Here is a 24,588-nt window from a genome sequence, read left to right as displayed (position 1 = left end):
CAGAATAGAAATCTGAATTCAATTCATTTCTAAATTAAATTACAATTAGTGTAAAAAACGACATGTTACGGTGGCAAAATAACCCGAAATCTCTCAAAAAAAAGACCAGTCCAGTATAAAAACACAAACCCGTCACCTTGTCGTCATTTCGGAGGGTTTAAGGAAAAAAAAAACTGACCAAATTCCAACATGGAGGGACAGATAGGCTGGCCTGCACCACTGACACACTTGACTGCAGCCGACTGCTGAACCTCTGAGTTTCCACGTCCTCTGGGGGATATCGAGCTGGTTTTCCAGCGACATGCTCGATGCACACGGCGGGCAGAGAGAGAGAGGGAGGGACGGAGGCTGAATCAAGAGCATGTGACACAATTTAGCGAGGCTGCAACGTGCCCTGACCACAGGCTGTCATAGGCAGAGGCACAGGCCACCAGTCATTATCATAAATCAATAAAGTGCTCGGGTGAGCAGCGACACACACACCAGTGACGCTAACGCCAACATGTAGACACACTGATTCTCAGTCCTTCCATCATGACTCCTGGTAGGATCTCATTCTAAGATTTCCAGCTCTGGGCTAATGTGGCGGACGGCGTTATGAACGTGCTCGATCTGATCCTGAACAACACGGTCTAATTAGAAGGGACGCTATTGAAGAAATAAATTGAAAGGCTCTGGACGGTCCATCCATCAATTAGATGGGACAGGGCAAAATAGATCGGAAGAATATTGTCAGTGGTCAGCAGTCTGAGCTTAAAGTGACACGCACGAAGGACACTCAAGATAATCAACTTATTGGAGACGCAAAGCAAGAATACAGCTGGTCATCGATCCACTTTAACCATCATGTGAAAATGAAAGAGGAGACGGCAGATCATTAAAGGATAACTCCACCACTTTTACACATTAATTGTGTTTAAATATCTTGACAACAGTGGCGTGAAGCCTTTTGTGGCTCCAGAAGAAGCTGCTTTGAATCTGATAAATCACCTCCAGGGATGCCACTCAGCAGCACAGTTGCATTGTGGGTAATGTAGCTGCTAGGTAGCATTGCTCTCCTGTAACACTGCTGGAAGTGCAAGCAAAACTTTTTTTTTTTTTTTTAAATCAAATATCAGTAAGCTCTGGCGGTGAGCCACAAGTCAGTTGCCATGGAGAGAGGTCCGTGGATACAGGAGTCTTTACACTTGCCTAAAGGTGTTGTGTACTGTAGGGTATTTTTAGGCTGCAGCACTGAAAGAAAGCAAAAAAAAAAAAAAAAATCACTCAATGCTGCAGCCTTTAAATCATTGTCTTGAATGTTTTATTTGAAAATGGATTACCGCTATACGGCTGAAGGACAGCCGGAAGGTCAGAACAGAAACACAAAATATGCTGCAGGTTTGCAAAGCTACTTTTTTTTTTTTTTTTAATGGCACATTAATGTCCAACAGCAGAAGAGAAATCAGCCCCTCGAGTCACAGAATCAATGGTAAAACAATCTAACGATAAGAGAGCCAGGTCCTGGTGGAAGAGACAAAGAGAGTCGGTTTCCACATCGCAGCTTTCTGAGAACAGAGGCGGCACATTTCCTCTCCTTAACATCCAGCCGTGTGATTGTTACAAAAAAAAAGTTAAAGCCTTCCCTCTTTGATGTGCTGCTGTGTTCCCCACCCGCCACAGTTTTTTTAGTGGAGGTGATAGCTTTGGATGATAACTGAAGTACATTGCAGGTTTCAGAGGGGGGATCAGAGGATTAGAGATCATGTTTCTGCTGAGGTCTAGCAGCAGGCAGATCAGTTCTGGACAGTTGAGCAGAGGAGGAGGATGAGGAGGAGGAGGAGGAGGAGGAGGAGGAGGAGGAAGCAGCTCTAGCCTCGCACTAAGTAGCCTGCAATTCACAAGAGAAGCTACACGGAGCTAACCACAGATTACTCTCCATGTCAGCCAGACCCTCCAAAAAAACAAAAACAAAAACAAGATTGGATTTTATTACGGTGCAATTTATTTCCTCAAGACACGATCTTTCCACTGGGTAACGAGACTAAATTAAAAACAAATAAGGCTCTATCCTTTTTTAAATGTCTTCATTTAGGCTTGCGCTCAAACAAAACCCCCCCAATGGCCGCGCTTGTGAAAGCTGACTACCCAAGACATAACACTCGCCGCGTCTGATAAACCCCCTGCAACACAGACACTGTGTAAAGCTTTTGGAAAGCAATTAAGGCGGCAGCTCGGGATACACGAGGGGGAGGAGGAAGAGGAGGAGGAGGAGGAGGAGGAGGAGGAGGAGGAAGAGGAGGGGGAGGAGGAGGAGGAGGAGGAGGAGGGGGAGGAGGAGGAGGAGGAGGAGGAGGAGGAGGAGGAGGAGGAGGAGGAGGATGAGGGGGGTCTTTCCTCTCGTCATCACTGCGGCTCTGACAAGCGCCGACAGTTAATGTGATGTGGATGGCTGAGCTTGAATTTATGAAATATTCATTTTAACAGAGAGCGGGTGGGGGTGGCCTATGTTTAATTTATAATATCTGTATTTATGCCGGATTGTGTGCCTTTTTTTAGCCGTCTACCAGTTGGCAGTTCACGTTCCTGCAATCCGCGGGTATGTTGAAATTCATACATGTCATACGTCTGATATTGACATTTCTACTATAAGTGTCACATCACATATATGGTTATGAGCCGACTTCCATGGTTGGAGGGCATGATGGTGGCGTTACAGACAGTCGAGACGGCTGTTCGAGACAACATTTTCATCATGTTTTGACGAGACTTCAGGACATTTTTTAGCATATTTGCTGCACCAAAACCGAAAAATGTTTCACGGACATGTGAGTGGCAACAAAAGTAGATATATTTGCAAGACATAGAGTCATTTTCAAACCTCGTGGCAACGAAACTTGAAATGTTTGCTGAGATAAAGACATTCTGCAGCGTTGTTAGTGGCAAGAAAACCAGAAATCTTTAGGATATTTTCCAGCCATGTTGTGGCAATAAAACTGTATATATTTGACAGGACATTCTGTCAATTTCCAGTGGCAACAAAACCAGAATGTTTAACATGAGGTTGAGTCATTTTCCAACTGGGTTTGTAGCAAAAAAACTAGATATATTTTATGAGACGTCAGGATATTTTCCAGTCGCGTTAGTGGCATCAAAACCGGAGATGTTTGCTGACATATCAGGACATTTTGCAGCCCTGTTTTGGGAACCTGATTTGTTTGACATGAAGTGTTTTGTTTTGGCCTAACCTAAACAGACCACGAGCACAGCGATGTCACAACATACAAGCAAAAATTCAATCTAAAGAAACGTGAAGTTGCAACATAAAGCTACGTAAAGTTTCATCGTAACCTTGGTTTGAAGAAACAAACATAACTCTGGCGTTTGTATGTCCAGTTTCCATCTCTTAAAGTGGTGATGATTAGATTGCTCTGTGCAAGATGCTTTCAGTGTCAGCGATGCAGGAGGACGTAGAGCAATCACTGGTAATGCACACAGGCTCTGATTGCAATAAATCTCAGGTGGGGAGGACCGACTGTAGCACCGCAAGCGAGGTGGAGAGAAGAGGTAAGAGCCCGTGAAGAGAGGAGCGAAGGATGGAGAGAATGGTGGGATTAAATGGAGCTGTGAAGGAGCATCCTCCTCCCCCTCCTCCCCCTCCTCCTCCTCCTCCTCCTCCTCCTCCTCCTCCTCCAGCCTCGATCATTTCCTCTAGCTACTCCCCCATCCAGAGAGCAGGAGAGGTTATGGAGATTTAGAATGAGAGTGAAGCTACAGAGAAACACAATGTTCTCACAACCTGGACAGGAAGTGGGAGCACTCAACCTGATTTTTAGGCAGCGTGCACATTCACAGATCTTCTTTTTTTCTTTCTTTTTCTTCTGTTGCTTGATGGGGCAAGCTGACTGGTGTTATTAGAAATCCATGAGGCAAACGGAGGGACGAGGAGTGTGTCTGAGCCCCAGTCGCAGGCTGACGGTCCTGGCACCGCGGTCCCGACTGGCATAAGGCAGCGTGGTGTGCCAGGTGCTGATAAGGGGATTGCTTGGCGCAGCAGATCAGACTCAGGCTGGGATGTTTGTTTGAATAACAGCATGGCAGATACAGGAGTCAATACTGCTGTCACACCACTATTTGATTGTGCCTGCATGTCAGTGAGTGCATACAGCATGAGTGAAGCACACGCTGCATGCCTGGCCTCCGCACTGACAGAGGTTAAGATTAAATATGTCTGCTCCGACACCTCTGCCATGCTATGATGTTTGTTTTGGTGGGGGGGGGGGACACCGCGATTCCTCCGGGCTTTCCCTTCGCTATCAAAGCCTGCTTATCCTGGGAGATACAAGATAGGATTCTCCAGAGGGAGCGATGGAAGGATCGCCCGTCTGCTGTGTCTGTGGGAAGAGCCCGCGAAGGGTCACGCAGATCAATAGAAAGGTCATCCAATCAATCCACCACGGGGGTTAATTCGGAGCTTGGGGAAGACATGAAAGCAACGCGGTGTGGAGGAATCTGCCCACATGGTCCTGATGTAATTACAGGTTTGGGAAAATGTACAAGTGTCAGTCACATGGCTCCCAGGTGTGACGATGCTTCAAGTGCCAAGATGATGTTTGCTGGAGGGGGTTTCTGCACAAACACACAGTTCTCGAGCTACCTGCCTGTCAGAGATGGCATTTCTACAAGCCGAATCACGCGGTGCATCCCAAATTCGACAGCCAGACAGAAGCACGGCCGCGTGTTTACAAACCGATCTGTCAAAGTGACAAAAAGTTTTACTCTCCGTGCTGATTTGACACGCGTCAGCTCGCGCACTGTAATCACGCCGAGACGCCGCCACTCTCGCCTGAGGTTGTCAGCCAATCTCCGACGCATGAGGGGATTACTGAGACGCACGGGCAGCGATCAATATTCATAGCAGATCATTACACAAGTGAAGTGAAGGGAAAATGGAAATGCAGGTCAGAGAGCAATAAGATACGAAAACATTCAGTTGAACCAAACTGAACAACTTTTTATTAATTTGAGCTTTCTTCTGCCTGGCCTGACTTGTAAATATCGTCTTCCTGAGTATCCTGCTTCTGCTTTTGTCTCCCAAAGAAAAAAGATGGTTTAGGTAGCAAAAATAACTAAATACATTCGAAATAACTTAAAGTCTAAGATGTACTTTTCTCGTATGAACTATGGACTCTGATTGAACACAAAAGCAAAAAAAAAACAAGAACCAGATTTCTCTCAAAGCTGCACTGTATGAAAATGTTCTGTTCCAATCAGACACAAAGAGCATTCGAGTCGCTGCAGAAAAACTCTGAAACATTTCAAATTATAAATCAGGGATCCACTCAGCCACCTAACAGCTTCACAAGAGCTGTGTGGGTGAAAACTCAGACCGAGAGAGAGAAAAAGACAGAAACATTCACCCTGAGAGATATAAGAGACTAATAATACAAGATTAGATTAGCTCTAAAAATACCGCCGTGCTTGTATAAAAATTTCGACCGGAGGTTTTTCTGGTCTCCGAGCTTATTCATATGCAGAACCAGAGATGATGAATTTCAATGAGAGCCTCGACTCGGGGCCTTGAAACCAGACCTTGTCTAAAGGCCCTCGTCAGATAATAGCTGGTGATGACTGGCAATCAGAGGTATTCACAATGACAGATGTTTGCAAATAGGAGCGCTTTCGTTATCGTCAAATGGCGGAAAAAAACGGACAGCGTTCATTTGGTTAACTGGTTTAAATTCAAGACAAAATCAGGGAGAGATGACAGAAGGATATGAAAAGGAGGAGAAGTAATAACTCCGTGGCTGCAGGGGGGTTTCTCAAGTTTCCTCTCTTATAATGTCACAAATTCTGAGTTTCCCCGTCGGCTCTTGTCATTATCTGAGCTCATAAGCTGCCGTGATGAATTCAGACTTACCTTCTGGAGGAAGAGGACGATTCTCTGGACCATCTCCGCCCGCTGCTCCTCCAGGCTGAAGAGGGTGCGCGGCGTGCGGATGAAGACCTTGGTCTTGCCGTAGGCGACGTCGTGGTCGAACCCGCAGCCCTGCATGAGCCTCTTCACTGCGTCCTTGTCCGACGGCAGGTCGTGGTTCGGCCACGTGAACTCTGAGATCATCTTGTACCTGCGGGGACGGACGAAGTGGTCGCATCAGTTTGTTAAATTAACTGGGAAAGATCAACATCATCATGACTGACCGACGAAAAACAAACTTCAAACAGAGCTGGAGGATCTGAAGCATCAATTGTGTGTTTAAAATTGATTTTTATTTCTTTTTTTTCTCTTTTTCAGCTCGTATCATATCTCAAAGAGGAAACAGCTGTCCTGGGAGTACAGTACAGTGTCGTATAGATCCTCTTAATTACTAAGAAAGCATTGGGACTCTGCTCCTGGCACGTTGCCATGGAAATCACTTCATTTAATACATGAAAAGGGGATTAATCATCATGTAGTGCACCTGTAGCCCGGAGCAGGAGGTGAGGGGTCAGATTACTCTCTTAGAGTCTGTCCAGGGACCGACTCAACTGGAATCCATCAACTTTGATTCAAGCTTTTAAGGCATTAAATCATTTTTTCCTCAACCACCAATTTCGTGTTTTTTTATGACCTGTTGGCAAGGAGTCGTAACATCTCGACTCATTTTAATCATTAACTGGTAAATTCAAGTGTGAAGGCTTGATGGAGGGTCACCGGAGCTGAGAAACATCTTGTCCTGTTCTGTTCTCTGATGATTAACAACAAAAGGGAGGCTGAAAACACAGAAAGTGTTAAATCTCTCTCACAAAATCACTTTTCTCCAGAACCGCGCTCTCCATAATTGATTATTCTCTTGTTTTTATTTGTTTTTAATGAGTTTAAGTCACAATTACCCTGCTTGTTTTTTATCTCTGTATCAGTTGTACTTTATTTATCACCACCTGGTAATTGCTTTTGTGTTCATGTCGATGTAAGAGAGCTTCTACAGGTCCAAGAGATGTTTTGCAATCAACAACTCCACATGGAAAATCTTCATCATGATCTCCATCATCTGAGATCCAAAAGATCGCGGCGCTCTTGTCCAGACTGAGCCCCCCGTGTCGTTTCACAGCCGACCCACCGGCGAGGCTGTGATGTAATCCCAAGTCCAAAATCCTCAGCGAGGAGGATTGGACGGCTTGTTACGCAAAAGACTCTTTCACCTAATCCTCCGTCCAGCGCGACGGCCTCTAGGAGGGCAGTGGGCAAATGTGACAGCTGGGGAATAAGGGCACGGCTGCAAAAAGTGTGTGTGTTGTGGTACAGTATAGTGTGTGTGTGAGAGTCTGTTGTGAAACATTAGGACAAAACCATCTTGTAACCAAATCATTAAGTAAAAACAGCTTAAAAGTCGCCTGTCGGGCTTAAGATCTCATCTGTTACACAACGAGCGCAGCGTATCTCGTCCTCCGCAGGGAAACACGAGGTGACGATCGAGGCTCCAGAGATCTGGATCCTGATCTGACTCACTTCAGACCTCATCCTCTCTCCTCCGTCTCGTTCTGTTGTGAGCCGACACAGAAGATCCTTGCGAAAGATCTTGTGTGCAAGACTTTACATTTAGTCCAGGGAAAAAATAATATGTCAACCCAGAACAGATGCACACTCACTTTCTGTATCAATATCTTAAATTCAGCAGTATGTGCATGTGTTTTTTTCTACAAACCGAGCAGCTCTGTCATTAAGAGCTACTGGCCGACTTGGAGACCCCTGGTTTAATCAATAAAATGTCACATAAATCATGAAAAATTCAATATATATACGCTTTTCACAGATCTACAGATGATTTAATTTGTAAAAATGTAAAGACAAGCAGCAAATCTTTACACATTAGAGGCTGTGACAAGGGAACAGTTACAGTTTTTGCTTGATGAAAGGTTAAATTTGAGTAGAATTTATTTATTTTGATGGACTAATCAGTTAATCAACAACTTGTTTCAGTTCCAGAGATATTATCAGACATTTCTAACACATCACAGACGACCTTTCTTGCATTTTCTTATCTTTGCTCTTATCTTGTTAATTTCTCTTCAGATGCTTCCGTCCTTTATTGCTTTATACAATATTTCATACGGCATTTGTTTAAATGCATTATATAAAAGCACCTTGAGCGGCTGTTATTCATGAAATGCACATTGCCTTTTCTACTTTTGATTCTTATCTTATAAACTCATTTAAATTGACACGTTTTTTTTGCTCGGCTATCGATTTAGTTTTACTGCGTGAGATATCTGACATCGATGTGGAGGTCAGCCTCAGAAATCCATTGTTGATACTCAGCTCGCAAAAACAAATTACAGCTAATTTGTATGTGAACAGACTCTTAATGTTTCTACACGTTATGAATAAAACATGAGTTATTAGCGCAGCTCGTTCAATAATAATGAAAAAAAAGGTTTTTGCAGCACAGTGAAATGTTTTACCACGACGTGTCTCCTGAGTATTAATAATCCAGCCTGCTTTTAACGAAGGTCAGAGGAGAAACATGTTATTCTAGCAGCAAACTGAAAAAACAAAGTGTGTTACACGTAACGGATGCTGGATATGTAACTGATCAGCTGCAAGATCTGATTAGATGTGAGCTGATTGGAGTTACACAACACGTCTTCACACCCCGCAGTCAGGATGTGTCATGTAATATCCTCGATGTGAAGCCTCGATGGGGGTTCACGCTTCGTGTTTGTCCAGAACACTTAAATATAAAAAAAGTGTGTGAGGTGACGGCGGAGGTGTTTTCACTGCGTCACTTCTTCCACTCAGATTTTAAAAGCCAGTCTCCCCCCCAATGAGTGAAACACTTCACCTTCAACTCACAACTGTAGCATGATTTGACAAGTTATGAAATATGCCTGTAATTCAGGTAATTTTTTCCTTCAAAGTCTTAAATCCACTGAACCAAATTAAGCAACTGGAGCAATGATCATTTTGGGTCAGGGGCACGCCGCCGTTCATCGACTCGTTCCACTGGACTGACATGTTTTGTAAAGTTGGGAGACAAAATGAATCGGCAGCTGTTTTCAGGAATAATGTCAAAAACATTTTCTAGTTTTAGCTTCTTAAATGTGACGATTTCCGACTCGTCTTTGCCCGTTATGATAGTAAACTGAATCAGATGTCAGATGCATCTACATCTAATTATAACAGTCATTTTATATTATATACTATTTTGATTATTGAATAAAAAATAAAGTACAAAAAGTTTACTGGATCCAGCTTCTGGTGTCTTCCCTTCTCTGTGACAGGAGGAAATAAACATTTGAGGACATCATCAATAAAGGTTTCCCCCCATTTTCTGACATTTCATAGACCAAACAACTCACTGATTGTTTAAGAATACAATCGACAAGTTGCAGCTAGACTTGTACTGAGTAAAAACATCTCAGGGGAGCGAGACAGAACTCACTGCAACAGGTTTTCTCGAGGTGCTCATTGTGATGTTTACCTCTGCAGGAAGCGAGGGTACGTCTGTCTGTAGGCGAAGCCGGCGCGTCGCACTCTGACGTTCTCCAGCAGCCCGAGGTACTCCACCTGATGGCGGCAGCGCTCCTGCTCGAACAGCAGAGGGGACTTGACATCGTTGGGCTTGATGCAGCGGACGTAGTACGGTTCCTGCAGAAAACAAGAGGCAGTAAAGTCAGCGCTCAGAGGACTCGAATAATCGTAAAGAGGTCATGGAGGTGACAACAAAAGTACTACAGCTGTTCTTTTTTATCTGACTGTCCAGTGAATTTGAAGCAAACTTCTGAGATGGTGCGATGAAAGAAAAAACAGAGAATTAGGTGCGTTTCAGCTGGTTTGAACTGATAAAATAGGCTACACAAAGCTTAGTTTTGACCTAAGTTTGGGTTAAGTTAAGTTAAAAACTACATTATTCATGGCTGTAACTAAGAGTAAAAGCTCATCTTTATTTCAGATGTTTACAGTCCACCTGCTCGCATCAGCTAAAGAAGGCTTTTGATAAAAGTCCTGCTTGTAACGTGTGAGCGGTGGGTTTGTCGTCGCTCCGTGTTAAAAAGCTGCATTAATGCTGAAACGACGATACCACGGTTCCACCGACAAAACAAAACGAGCCTTTAATTTGCAGAACAAACTGAAGAGGGAGCCCTTTTTGAGATCACACATGGGAGTAACGTGATGCGAAGTGTGTGTAGAGTTGACTGTGTAAATGCCATTTCTGAAGATTTGAGAGGTGGGTAAACAGCGTGTGTGTGTGTGTGTGTGTGTAGCTACGTATAAAGCCTGTTAAATCTCTCCTGCCCCTGACTCGTCACCTTGCTGGCCAGGTTCTCCACCAGTGAGATCATGGAGTTTTTGAAGAGCGTCGCGGCTGTCAGCGGCCGTTTGGTGACTTCTGTGATGCTCAGTTTGCCCTCGGGCCACATCGCCTTCAGCACTGGGTTAGCACTGGCAGAGACACAAAGGTAGAGTCGGATAAGTGGAGACAAAAACACCTACATGACTACTGGGTGAGAGTCAGAGCACGGTTTAACGTTTAAGAAAAAGGACTCAAACGTTGCAACGAGCAGGCGTTGTATTCAAATGACTCCCACCTTTTATCATTTTATATTTTAACTCTCTGGTTGCAAAACCAAAAACCAAATCCAAAAATGTTTCCATTATGTCATCAGTACAGCAGTTAAACATCTTTGGCTGCTCGTCCAAACACCCTGTTGTTGACCCGTGTAAAAGAGTATCATAAAATGCACATTAGAGAGGTCAGGAATTACTGAGACCTCACATTTATATTCAGCAGAGGAAAAACACCAGAGGATTAGAGAGAAGCAGCAGCAGGAGGAGGAGGAGGAGGAGGAGTGCTGCAAGGAAAACAGAGGAGAGTGTGTGGAGGTGTGTGTGTGTGTGTGTCACCTGTTGTACAGAAGTCTCTTGAAGTCCTGGAACAGGGTGTCTTTGTTCTTATCTATGAAGCCCACCACGGAGTACCTGCGAGGAGAGGGAGGCAGGTAAACGCAAAGTCCACACGTGCAGTCCTGCTAACTGGCATGCACAAGAAACATCAGGACTTAACAGCTATCACATCCATGCTGACATGAAGCATCTGCAGCTTGCACATTCATGCTGTGAATCTTCGGGATGTGATGACTGTGGAGCTGAGACGAGTTTCCCCCAAAACTGACTGTCACGTTCTGTCAGCCCGAGATGACGCGCGCTCGGTGAAATGAGGCATTAGAAGATGATGTGCTGCTCAGACTCGGTCACAGATGATGGACGATGTTTCCCAGATGTCGGGGGTTTTAAAAACGCAAACCGTCTTATCATCAGCAGCCACTTTCTGGATGTATATATGCAAATATAAAACTGTGCCTAGTGTTTATGTATTCTACTCTAATTTGAACATTCGCAGGGTTTCCCACACTTAGCATTTTTATTTTAATGGCTACTTTTAGTCTTTGAATCCCTCTGAGAGAGAAGACAACCAAATAACGTCCTGTTGAATCCATTCTGCAGAAAGAAACTTGTTTTTTGAGTCTCATTTTTAAGTCGTTATACACCAACATCATCATACATAACTATCACTTATTTATAGCATTCTTACAATATTGTCTTTAGCTCAATAGTGAGGAGGAAAAATACAAAAGTGAACAAAGGTGCTGCTGCTTCCTGTGGACTTGTGAACCAGTCTTCTCCTTTGTACTTTCTCCTTAACAAAAAGCTTCTACCTACAAAAAAACTGCAGCTCACTGTGTTTTGTTTTTTTTTGCTTTCTTCTCTTTTCACTGAACTCAAAATCGCAGGAGATCAGCTGTTTCTGATGTACTCCAACCGGCCCGTCGGGCACCAACAATCGCTCTACCGTCAGACGTCAACAGATGCTCACCCTCTTCTGTATACCTGTGCTTTAACGCTGCTGCAAAATGAGTGTGTTTGGAGTTGATCTAAATATGACAACGTATGTTAATATACACTTGAAGTTAATCTGCGCTGTTAATCATGAGCTTTCTATAAATGACACCCTGCTGTGAGACGGTCTGAGTCCTCCCCCGGCTGGGAGACTCTCAACACGTTTCCATGAGAGCTCTTTTTTTTTTGTGATTTCATTCATTTGAATGATGTCCGAGTGCATCAGGGATTTGGGAAGAGTCATTTTTGGAGTGACGTCCTTCAATGAATATGCAGTTTAAATGTTCAAGTGTGTGTTTTCGAGTGTTTGTCTCCCGTCTGAATGTCAACAGGAGGCAGATATTTGGCTCCTCCATGATTGATGCACATGTTTGTAACGAGCTTTAGTGGCTTTTAGTGGCTTTGTTATTTTATGTTTTAGAAAAAATTGGTTAAAGTTTTTTTTTACATTTTTTCCTACTTACTCTCTGTTTTTGTGTTATGCTTCATTAACTCTGGTGAACAGACTTGACATTTCTGAGAGAATTGTCCTATCCGACCACAATGTGGACTTTTTTTTTTTTCTCTGAGGACAGTGAGGACATGCTCTCTGTGGGTGCTCATTATTCAAGATTACACAACATAAAATCAACTTCCGGGTTGATTAAGAACTCCTTCCATGTGGGAATAACGTCTGAAAAGTTTTGTGTGCATAAAAATAATCTTTGATCAATTATTCCTTTCCCCTCCTGATCCAAGATTAATGTGCATCTTCATTTTGGGTTATGGTGTTTTGATGTTGTTCCTTCCTCCGGATACTTTATTTTTATTTTGTATCCTCGGTTGGCAAGTTTAAAAAATGCATCTGAACATATAAATGTTGCAGTGAGGTGGACTGAATGATTCTAAGTGTATCCTGTAGAGTATGATACTGCACCTGTGTACTGTATATTTGTATATTGCACAATGCACATGTTCTGTACATAGTTTTATCTTATTATTCTTATTGATTCTCAGATCTTTGCAGGTGATTTTTAACATGATAACTATGTTTTTCACTGTCAAACAGCATTCAGAGTGGCAGAAAGCACATGTAGAATTTCGTTGTACAGGGAAACTTCTTTCTTAAACGCCTCGAATCGTGAATTTTATTTAGGTCACAACGTGCCCCTCCCTGACTGAAAACTCTCTTAAGTGATATTCTGGCTGACAGATGCAGTGCGCGAGGGGATCTGCAGTGTTTTTTTTTGGACAAGATTTCAACTGTCAGTTTAGTCTCAGGTATTTAAGTAGTGCGTGAAACCCTCAAACGAATATCTAAATCTAACAGCTATCTTCTTCCGATAAGTTTGACGTCTCTGAAGTTTTGCCTGTGGATGAAATCTCTTCCTCACTTGTACACAGTCCCATTAGTTTTATCGGTGCACAGAAATGGAAATGTCCCTTTTTTTTCCTTTTGTAATATTTTAAATGAATGAATCAAAGATGTTACATAAAGTAAAGGTTTTAGAGAATGATTCAGCCGTACTTGGAGAGCAGTGACAGCTGAATAGACAATGGAGCTCCAGTTATGAAAACAATATTTAAGTGTGAATGAGTGATGCTCCCACATCTCCAGAGCAACCATCGACTTTCATTCAGGAACTCAAACTCCCTACTCTCTCTCTCTCTCTCTCTCTCTCAAGACTGTGGTTTCAGTCTGCAGCTCTGCGGCATGAATATGTAAAAACGTACAAATGTGGGAAAAGAGCATGAATCACCGGTAAAAGCTTTTCCTGAATAAATAAAACTTTAAGATACTTACACCACGTCTCCTGCGTAGTGCCGGATACGAAAGTCTCTGTCGAACTCCAGGCTCTTGTCAGTCGGCGAGAGCTGCAGAGAGACGGACAGTGATGAAGACTTTAGTCAAAGCAAAACACTTTGATGCGACTGCTTACTTTGATATTACTGGAAGGATTACATTTTTAAAACCTTACTAACATCTGTAAGTCTCGAGTCCTCGGTTTTAGTTTAGTCATTTCCAGTTTTATGTTGAAAGAGAGCATTAAACTTCCTGTCTTTGTACTTTTTCCACTTGTTGACTTGCGTTAATTAGTTAGTTTGTTCCTGTATTTAGTCGGTGTGTTCCCCTCTTTCAGATTTGAGGTTGTCCCAGTGTCGCTTTGTTCTTTGTTCTGAAGCTCGGCTCTGTTCTGGATATCTTTTTGGATCTTCTATTGGACCGCACTCGTTTGGATTACTCTTTGCTGAACTTGTTTCTTTCTGTTTTCCAGCCGCTCTTAGTTACTTTGTGCTGCCACCGTCAGTAAAGTTAACTTTTGCTCGTTTCACTTACATAACTGCGACATCTTGTGTCGTGTACTGCTTGAAGCTTTCTCCAGAACCGCTCGTCCCAAAACTACTTCAAACTCCACGCTGCACTTACTCGGGTCCTCAGCAATGCACCCTGACGTGTGTGGAGTCAACTGGATGAATAGTTGTGGAGAAATTCAAGTACAGAGAAATATTTCTTCTTTTTTTTTTTTGTGAGCACAAAACATCACCATGTCAGCCTTCACCACATGTTTCTGACTGCACTAAACCACAATGAGTTACCAACACGAGTCGACCAAAGTACTTTACAAAACAAGGACAAAAGAAAATAAAAACAACAAAAGTTCAAGTTTAAGGGTGACGCCATGCAAAGCCTGCCCGGCGCCTCTAACACAACGATTATGTAACTCCTCTGACATTCGGCCTCGAGTGAGTCGAGTCTCACAGAGGTCAAACAAGAGGAACTTTTCAGGACGCATTTCTACAAACACTCCTTACAGACTTTCAGCTGCAGTACAGGAACACAGACGTGCTGTTAAGAGGTACTTTTCAGGTTCCTGTGGTCCAGCTGAAGGCACTTTTCCTTCGCTCCACTTGGCAGCGGCGTGTCCTGAGATATGCCCTCTGAGAAACCTCTTAAATTCTAACCTTACACATAATGATTGCATCAGCTTCCATAAATCCTGCTGACCACTGCCAGAGAAATGAACTCCCAATGCCAGCAGACTGTCAGGAGTGAACAGCTGCAAACCTCTGGAAAAGACTTCTTACTGACAAAGAAACAAGATTAGTTTCTTTGATTACTCATTTCAGTCTCTCTTTATCCTGTCTGACCACTTTTCTATCATTATTATTTCACTTATTTCAGTTGTTCATGTCACTGTCTGCTGTGTAGTTCGCAGCAATCACTTACAGAGAGCATCAGTATTAAAGATAAAACTCATGAAACAATAAAAACGTCAACTGAAGGTTCCACAATTGGAGGATGAATTTCATGACCATCTTCACCTGAGGTTTATTTCAGGGAACGGTGCAGGTTACTTCTAATATGAAAACTGGAAATGGAAAAGGAGTCCAAGTTTTCAAGTCTATAGCTTCAGACGTTACATAAGGCGGGAAATTGTAATCTAATCTGACATAAAACGACAGCTTCCCCGGAGCAGCAGGAGAGAAACCTCCAGTGAATAAACGCTGGATAGAAATCTGGCTGAAATATAACTTGCAAGTTTGTTTCTGTCAAAATAGCCGATCCACAGCGAAGCTTGATAAATCGAACTGTCCGCATTGTTTTTTATTCAATTACCAAACTCTGAGAATGATTCGCAGAACTGCAGAGCTGCTGCAAAAGCAGATGCACTGATGCGGAAAACAGCATCACTGTCAGGGTGGATAAAGCCTGAAAGAGACGAGGAGGAGGAGGAGAGAAAGACAGGAAGAAATGTGCAATTCAAGAAGGGAGGGGGCAGGCAAGGACTGAGGAGGAAGAAGAGAGGTGAGTGTCGTACGATGAGACGAGACAAGCCTTAAAAAAAAAGTGTGTGAAAGTGTGTGTGTGTGTGTGTGATACTGATGCCTGTATGTAGGCCAGAGAACGAAGGGAAGAAGCATGAATGGAGGTGCAGAGCGGTCTGTCACCGCCTCGCCTTCTGATCATGGCTGGGTTCATGTCGGTGAAAAGTATTATGCTGACATTAGAGATTAGAGGGAGAGAAGTGGAGGGAAGGAATCCTGCAAGCTCACGATCGACTGATACAACGACAGATACATGAAGAAGCAAAAAAAACCACGAGGATATCCCTGATCTGACCCTTGGCTCCATTAAACTTTTAACTGGTTATGTAATACAGATGCCTCTATGACCGCATAAACAATTATCTTTTATGGCAGAGTGCTGACTTTAGGAATCTCTCAGCCTGAGGAAATAAGCCGCTCTGTGGTCTGGTTAAGATGTTTCTACTTTGATTCGCCATCATCCAAAAATTCAGAAATGTGCCTACAACGATAGGTCTTAATTTCAAAATCGATGGATCGTCTGTTCAGACCAAACACAAACTGAAAAACAGTTTAAGTCTCCGTATGGACAAAACCGCCTCAAACCTGGCAACCCTTACAGCAACAACAAGACTCTGAGATCCAGAAGTCGTGTGTCAAGAACTTTTCCAGTTGTTTCCTTTTGTTTCTGGGCTTTAAGCTCAGCTAGGCGAACCCCATCCTCCTCCAGTTCAAGAGTCAACCTCGATTTTCATTTAACTCACTTGTTTCAGTGATTTTAAACAGACTCCACACCTTAATCACCATACATCAGTGCTGGACCTCGCTTAGGCGTAAATGTGTGGGCGTCCACGTACTTTTGGCCATGTCTTGCACTTACAGTCGCATCAGTACCGGACACTGGTGTGGAGGAGCCGAGCAGGAAGCAGGCTGGGAAAAAAAACACAGCCATCAAATAAAAGTTTTAAAGCCACACTCTCGTCTACCTTGATGCTATTTCCGTCAGTCGAACTAACGAACTGTTCTGGTACTTTGTGAAAACGCTGAATGAGTCACCGTAAAGCTCAGAGCTGTCTCTCTCTCACACACACACACACACACACACACACACACACACACACACTGAGCGAAGGAGCTGTCCCTAATGAGAAGAAATATTGTAAACAGAAAAAAAAAAAAAAAATGAATCAGTCAGCCTTGATTCAGGTCCAAAACCACACAGGACACCAAAGTAAATCCTTGACAGAGCCAAGTGAAATTCCTCAGAGAAATCAGAAAGACTGTTTACCTCAGAGGCCCGTCACAAACGCACCGAAGCATCGAAGTGTCAATGCTAACAGCGACGTGCTCGGCCGACAGAAGAGAAGAAAAAGCCTTTAAAACAGAAAATCTGGATCATAACTTCAACCCCGTGTGGAGGAAACGTGACTGTATTAAGATTAATTAATAATCTAGATGGAAATTAAAGAAAGCGTGAAACATTTCAGGGGTTGAATCTGAGTAACAGGCGCAGGGAAAAAAAAAACAAACATACATGAGCGCACACAAACACACAGAACGACAGATGCACCGACAGACAGACAGCCTGCATCTGCTGGAAGCCACACGGCCCCTCATCCATCACAATCAGTCACACTCCAACACACACACACACACACACACACACACACTATCATCACTGTCACACCCTCGCTCTTAACATTAGGCTGAATCCCAAACACAGAGGAGGCGCTAATAAAAAAGCTGCCAAGGATCGTGTGTGTGTGTGTGTGTAGAGGGAGAAGGAGGGCAAACTAATAGAAACAAGGTCGGAATAATAAAAGGAGGAAGCGGTGAAAGGAGGAACATAAGCCCGGGTCAACAGGCGACAGAGAGACTTTCAATTCAGTACAAACAGAATCAGGAGATGGTGTTCCGGTACTGATCCGGTCTATTTATATCACAGCACTTACACCAACCTAACGACACAGCTGTTGTCTTAGGAGTCACAATTAAATTCATTAAGCAGAGATGCTGATTACAGCCTCGCAGATGTGAGTTTGGTCTAATTTGTGACGTATTTCTTCTCTAAAATTATCGGTTCTGGACTCTTTTTGACATTCTATAGACAAATAAATTGATTAATACAGACTTGTTTACATTTGCGTCAGTGTTTAAGTCATTTATGATGAGATGATTTAACAACTTCTCCTTTGCTTATTTCTGCAAATATGTATTCACAATAAAACAAATGTTCAAGAATTATAAAAACTGAAGGACCACCTCAAGAAATGTGTGAATACTGGCCGATATGTTTGAGTTTTTTAACTCCTTGGTATCAGTCGGGCTTTAATCCAGAGAGACAAATCAACAGATTAATTAAGTAGATCTCAGGCGCAGCGCGACACTGAAACAAGACAGAAAAAGGGTCAAAGTGACACACAAAGAAAAAATAATTAGCTCAGGAAAGAGGCAGCGAGTGTTTTACGGATGTTAGTTTTCAGTTTAATTAAATAAGATAAAGACTAAAGCAGAGCAGGTCGGTCGGTGACGGGAACACAGAGAGAAAAACTGACACAAACACAACAAATACAGATACTTCTCATTCCTTCCACTTATTTCATCCTTCTGTGGAGATTGTCTTGAGGTTGAAAGCGGCCGCGAGGTTTAACAAAAGGTCCTCAGCAGCGACAGAGGCGACACTTGAAGGCCACGTACGCCGACGTACGACGGGTGACAATTCAGAAGGAAGAAAGAGACGAAATTTGTGATTCAAACGCGTCCATACAGGCCCTGAGGGAGCTGACTCATCTGCTCCGACACCTACAGGTACGGGAGTAAATGGAGTCAGATGTTGAACGATGCTCGAGTGACGTTCATCAGCGGAGGATTCTGGTTGAACAACAGCTGACTAAGAAACTTTACGCTGATGTTTCCTTTGATTTGTCACCGTTTCACACCTCCATGGACGGTCTCACATCTAGAAATACTGACTTATAACGGTGCTGATACCTTCTTAAACGATAAGTATTTATTCCTGTTATCGTATCAGGATCCCTTTAAATCCTTTTACAGATTCTGCTGCAGGTAACCGAAGGCTAAAACTCAACTCAAAGATGTCTAATATTGGGTGAGAAGACAGAAACAGCACAGCTCTCAGCGTCACGTCTAATTAATGCTTTCAACCCGTGTTAATTAAATGTATCTGACGTGTTGAATTAACAGCTGCACCTGACAAGTTACCAGCGATACAGTCGATGTCATGTTTCTCTGAAGAAAGTCACTTTTATTCAGAGTCCTCAGTCATAATTTAATAACCTTTTCTTTTACTCTCTAGCTCTGCTGCCACTTCCATACAACAGAGGTGAATTACATTTTGTTTGTGGATCATTTAATCATTTAATATCTTAATAGTTTATTTGTGCTCTGCTGGTAAATCGATATGCACGACTGTTTGTGTGCAAGACTAATCCCTTCTTCAGTTTTCAGTATACCAAGAGTGAAGATTTTATTCATATTGTCCTCTCATGGCTCGTTACTAGTCAGTGTAAAGTCAGAAAATATGTGGAGTATTAAAAGTGAAACACTATCAGATCATTATATCATCATATTTGCATTATCTGTCCCTGTTGTTTGCTCCACCAGTCAGTAGCAGCTTCAGTCATCCCTCCGTACAGACAAAACAAACTTCGTCAGATTGCAGACTTCCCCCCCGGCAGGACAGTAAATTATTTTTTACCACCAATCTGGGAGAACTTCCACCTCAATCTGACCCTCTCCAACTCACAAATCCACTGCCCTCCCCTCCAGCAGCTCCTGCAATCATTTCCCCGACTACCCTTTCTGCCACCTTTGCCCTTCCTGCTCTCTGTGGACAGCAAATCCACGACAAGCTCGAGCCAGACCTCCCGCTGAGCAGCGTCTGACTGTCTGCAAACCTGTCAAGAACTCTCAGTGGGGACCACGGGAGCTGATCCAGGCGGCAGATGACGATGTGGATTTTACATTTCATGCCCAGTGCTCTGACTGGCAGCTGTCAGGGTATTAAAACCACATCCTGAAGCAAAATCCTCACTCTTACATGAGTACAACTCACGTCGAACCCATCAAACTGAACCTCCACGTGTCCTCGCCGCTCACGACGACTTTGCACCTCCCCTGCAGCTGATGAGCAGAGCGTGACTAGCATCGCCAGCACATGGCCTATGAAAGCTTTACCAGCGAGCTCAGACCCCTAACATGGAATCATACATGTGGAGGCAGGTCGGAGGACACACATGTAACCACAACACACACACACTCTTCACATCCCATCATTATGCTGCACCTGTACATGCAACGTGCCGAGACGCTTCTGACGTATAAATGGAGGCAGATGAGAAAATAGAGAAAGGTGGCGACAATGGAAGTGAAGACTAGAGGGAGTCACTGAATCAGGGATTGTGAAAGAGCTAAATAAAAAGAAAGGAGAGGCAAGCGGAACGACTGTGTCAGCACTTGATGCTGAAAAAGCAGATTTGGGAGATCAAAGTAGCACAAAGTGAGACGAGGAGGGAGCGAGGAGTGCTAGGAAACACGACGAGGCTTCAGCTGAGTCCTGACTTAAGGATAAGGCCGCTGTTACGATACAAAATGATCAAATCCCATAAAAAGAACAAAAATAACAACACGTCATCCTTCTCTAAAAACTGTCTGACTTCCCTGTCCTGTCCACAAGCTCACTGAGTTCCCCGTAAATATTTAAACCTGCAATCACATTGAAATGGGGAGTTTCTTCAAGGAAAAAAGCAGCGAGACTCGACCAAAGCACTTAAATATCCAACTTTAATACTAAAGGATTTCCAGTAGAACCTACAAAGACCAACTTTCTTTCTTCAGCATAGTTTAGTTTTGCCGTGCACCTACATGAACAGCTGCAGTCAGGCTGTTCGAACACACTGAGATAAGATACAGAGCATCAGTCAGTCAGTGTGGTTGGTTGTGATGCAGTGACCTAAAAAAATAACATAAAAAACTGACGCATGACTCAAGTAAACAAGCGCGCAGCTCGCCGGCTGTAGGTCAACGAGAGTTAAACGACTGAAACTCGTTAAAGTTCAGCGTGATGAAAACACAAACCTGACAGGAAGCCGCAGCGACGCATTAGCTAAAAAATTCATCAATTAATAAATCGGAGTGAGACGTCATCCGCAGCACATCAGATTCAAACGTTTTTTTTTCCCTTTTAGGTAAGACATCTTCTGTAAACAAGCCCGAAGCCGCTGCGCATCAAACGCGCCTGATTAATTCACAACAAGCCTGAAGACGCCTGGAAGCCAATAAAAAGAATTTCTCATCAGCAGACAGCAAAGCCAGAACAGAGTGATCTAAACTTCCCCCTCCTGCTTTTAATCTCGTATCAGGTCGGAGTGTGTGTCAACATGTGCACATATATCTGCACTTTGTACGCTGAGAACATGCCATGACTGCTCACATGTGGCGGATGAATGAATGGATGGATGGATGGCAGCAGGGCGTGTGCGCCTCATGCAGCATCATTCAGAGCTGGAAGGAGGGCGAGAACATAAGTGCAGACACAGAGCGCCGATCGTGTTACAGAACATCTCCTGGAATAGATCTCTGACTCATTTTCTTTCCTGTCGACTCTTTTTCGTCTCCTCGGTTCTTGGCAGCGAGGCTCTCAGGCTGATACTCAATATGTATATTTTATTTGTTCTGTGAGGGCAGCGGCAGCGGCGGCGGTGCTGCTGGGAGGCAGGAAGCCGTCTTGACCCAGGGAACAGCAGCTCCAGGTCAACTTCACAGCCCACACCCTTTGTTGTCAAGCTGCAGTACTTCCTGATTACAAGTTGCTTTTAGGGTGTATTTTTTATGAATTAAACATGATACATCTACACAAACTGCATACTGTATATACTGGGTGTCTTCCAACATGTTGTTTTAGACAAGAGGACGCCAGTGGATGCCAGAGTTTAAGTGCGTCTTGCAGCTCCAGAGGAAGCTGCATGCAATCTGATCAATTCCCTCCACTGATGTCACTCAGCAGCCGAGTTGCATTGTGGGTAATGTTTGCACCCGATTTTGAAAAAAGGAAGAAGACTGTGCGAAACAAAAACGCTGATGTCTCTGATTCTGCTGTATTGGTTCTGATCATTTGTTTTAAAATGAGCCCAACGCCTACATTTCCCACAATGCAACAGTCACATTGGGTCTCTAAGCATCACTGATTGTAGAGAAGGAGACTTGATTGTTGAGTCTCATTTCCAGGTCGGGTTCGTGGTTCACCAACCCAAAGCTTTGGTGATTGTGGACCTGAGATTGAACTTATTAAAGCTCCCTTACGCCACTAATAATGTTGCTGCAGAGATAATCTATATCTACAAATCCAAGACAAAAACTGAACTGGAACATTTTTCACCAGAACATGCCAGAAAATAAAACATCTAACACATGTTAAGTTGAATGTAGGTAAATGTGTAAACAAATATTCTTATTCACACATCGGAGCAACTTCACATTTGGCGCCGTGTTTCTGTCCACCTGATGAATCGACTCTAACATGAACTCTCCTTTTAGCAGTTTTTGTCTCCGCCAACTCTTTTACCTGCTAAATTTTTCAGCGTTCAGCAGCTAGTTGCTAACTTTGTCTGTCTGCCTGTTTGATGCTGGGCAGAAGGTGTACAGCGGCGAGATGAGAGCGAAAGTCTGTGGACCAGGAAACCCAAAATAACGAGCTACAAGAGTCGAAAACGAAGGAACACAGAGAGCTGCAGAATTGGGTGTTAACTCTCTGTGGCTCTGTCAGCACAAGCCACCCATTCATACTATATATAGTTCATTTGATCCATTGTTAAAATAAGAAATAAACTAAAAACTGTGCCACTGAATCAGGTGCTGCATCAGACATCACCGAGTTTACTCTGAGCTTCTGGTTTCCTCCTCGTCTGCATGTCTCAGCCCCCTTTTTTTCTCTCCCTTGATGTGCATATCTCAGTTCCTCTCACATTTAATTCCCGGTCTCTCCCAGAGCTCCTCTCTTCCTCTTCTCTCTCACTTCATCTTCTCTTTCCAGCTTCACACTTTTATCCTGGCAGACAGACGTGGAGAGTGTACACTTTGTTCCCCTCACGGCCCTCAAATTTCCCGAACTTTCCCCAAGAGCTAATTTGCATCACGAGTGTGGCTTAGGATATCTATTTCAGGTCACACTATAACACAGAGAATATTCTGTTCGCTTTTTTTCTCTGGCTGAGAGTAATTCAACAATCTCAGGGTTCCTTTCCCCTCCTGAAATTAAAGAAACCCTCTCTGCTGGAAAGTAATTAAAAGTCAGTGTTTTTTTATCTTTATCAATTAATGTATTTTCTGTTTTTTTGTGCATTGCTCAGGCTTCTACTTAAATGTCTTGTTCCGTCTAACTATTTTATTTTTTGTTGTTGTTCCTTATCATTATTCAGGTGACTGAAAATAAAATCACTCAATATGTTTTGCAAAAAATCGTCTGCATTGCATGTTTGAAATCACAGTCCATCAGTTTGATATCGTCCAAGTGCGAAGAACATGTTTCTCCACAAACTTAGCTTGTCAATGATTTTAAGAACAATACATAGTCTTCATTTCAGGAAATAACATGCGCATTCAATATTTACTTAAAGATTCTCCTAAGACTGCAGATATTACCACGACCACTAAGTGGTGCTAAGAACAAAACGTCTAATCAGCCGTTGGCGGCTCTACCGCTCCACCTTTTCAATTAACGTCCATGTGGGACAATTAATCACCCTCAAACAGAATCACCATGACATCAATCAAGGCACAAAGGACCCCTCGATGTATGCAGGTCCGCAGACAGTAACAAATCACCAGAAACTACAAAAAACGAGCTCATTATCATATTATTAATAAAAAAGGTTACATACAACCCGCGTGGCTCTTTTGTGTTCATTGTATGAAGCCACTTCTTACATGGGGAGTGGTTTTTGTTTCCCTTCCAATTAATCTAAGAAAGGAAACAGGAACAAAAATATGAATATGCACCTATACATACTCTTCATATTGTACCTCATGAGCATCTTTTCATTAAGGAAATTAAAGATGATGTAATTAAAATCTGTTCACCTGTAATATTAAGTGAAACAAGTACATTATATTTTCTTGTTTGCAGCTCATGTTTCGTATTCATTTATACAAAGTCTAATTAAAACAATAACATGGATAAATCTATTTTGCATGGGTAACACTTTACTTAAAGTTGCCCTATTTGGAATCTAAAGCAGAGTCGGGCTCTTTAAATGTGCACGAGCCCTGAAAATTCATATTTTTTTATAATCTGAGCACAGCAGATAGAAACAGAAATGATAGATACCTCCAGAAAACACTGACTGGTACAGCTGAAAAAAAAGCAAATCACTGGTAAAGGGCTGCAGACAGACGCCGCCTGCAGAAGATAACTGGCTTAAAGTCGTCGCAGAGATTCAGGCGATGAAAAAAATAAATGACTTATACGTTGCAAGATGGAAAAAATGGTAATTTATTAGCTGAAATCAAGAACGTGGCTGGTGGCTTTTTCCCTTCTCGTCCGCTCAAAATGTAATTTACCTTCCTTCCATTGATTCTCCACTGATCATGGAAACTTAAATACAAGTTATGAAGTGTTGTATAATAACCACCTGTCCATAAACTATAATGTAAAATGTTTGTCACCTGGAAGTTTTTGAGTAGTGCCTGGCTACGATGTTGATGTACCATGTAACTACAACTCGTTCTGTGACTGAACACAGTTGTAAAAATATAAAATGTATCTTCGCAGGCATTAATTAACACTAACAAAGTCATTATACCTGCTAACAAACATATCATAGTGTGTTATAAACCATTTGCTAAGGTGTTTATGAATGATAAATGGAGGGAAGGTTCTGTTTGCCCCTCTGGATTTCCCCGCAGATGAATTTTAATGACACCAACAT

The 24,588-nt window shown here is 43.0% G+C and overlaps 1 protein-coding gene across 2 annotated transcripts in view; it reads right to left on the bottom strand.

Moving 5' to 3' along the window:
- The window catches only part of myo1d (myosin 1D), a 100,611-nt gene that overhangs the window by 46,168 nt on the left and 29,855 nt on the right, over positions 1 to 24,588 (bottom strand). For both annotated transcript variants that reach the window (XM_037080355.1, XM_037080356.1), the window contains exons 12-16: positions 13,641 to 13,711; positions 10,865 to 10,939; positions 10,270 to 10,402; positions 9,441 to 9,607; positions 5,900 to 6,107 (exon numbers count right to left, since the gene is read on the bottom strand). In XM_037080355.1, the coding sequence (XP_036936250.1) occupies positions 5,900 to 6,107; positions 9,441 to 9,607; positions 10,270 to 10,402; positions 10,865 to 10,939; positions 13,641 to 13,711 (654 nt within the window). The remainder of the gene's footprint in view (positions 1 to 5,899; positions 6,108 to 9,440; positions 9,608 to 10,269; positions 10,403 to 10,864; positions 10,940 to 13,640; positions 13,712 to 24,588) is intronic.

Source organism: Acanthopagrus latus, chromosome 20 (genome assembly GCF_904848185.1).
Source record: "Acanthopagrus latus isolate v.2019 chromosome 20, fAcaLat1.1, whole genome shotgun sequence".
In the NCBI taxonomy this organism is placed as follows: Eukaryota; Metazoa; Chordata; class Actinopteri; order Spariformes; family Sparidae; genus Acanthopagrus; species Acanthopagrus latus.
The sequence above is the reverse complement of the archived record's forward strand: the minus strand, read 5'-3'. Positions and strand labels throughout refer to the sequence as shown.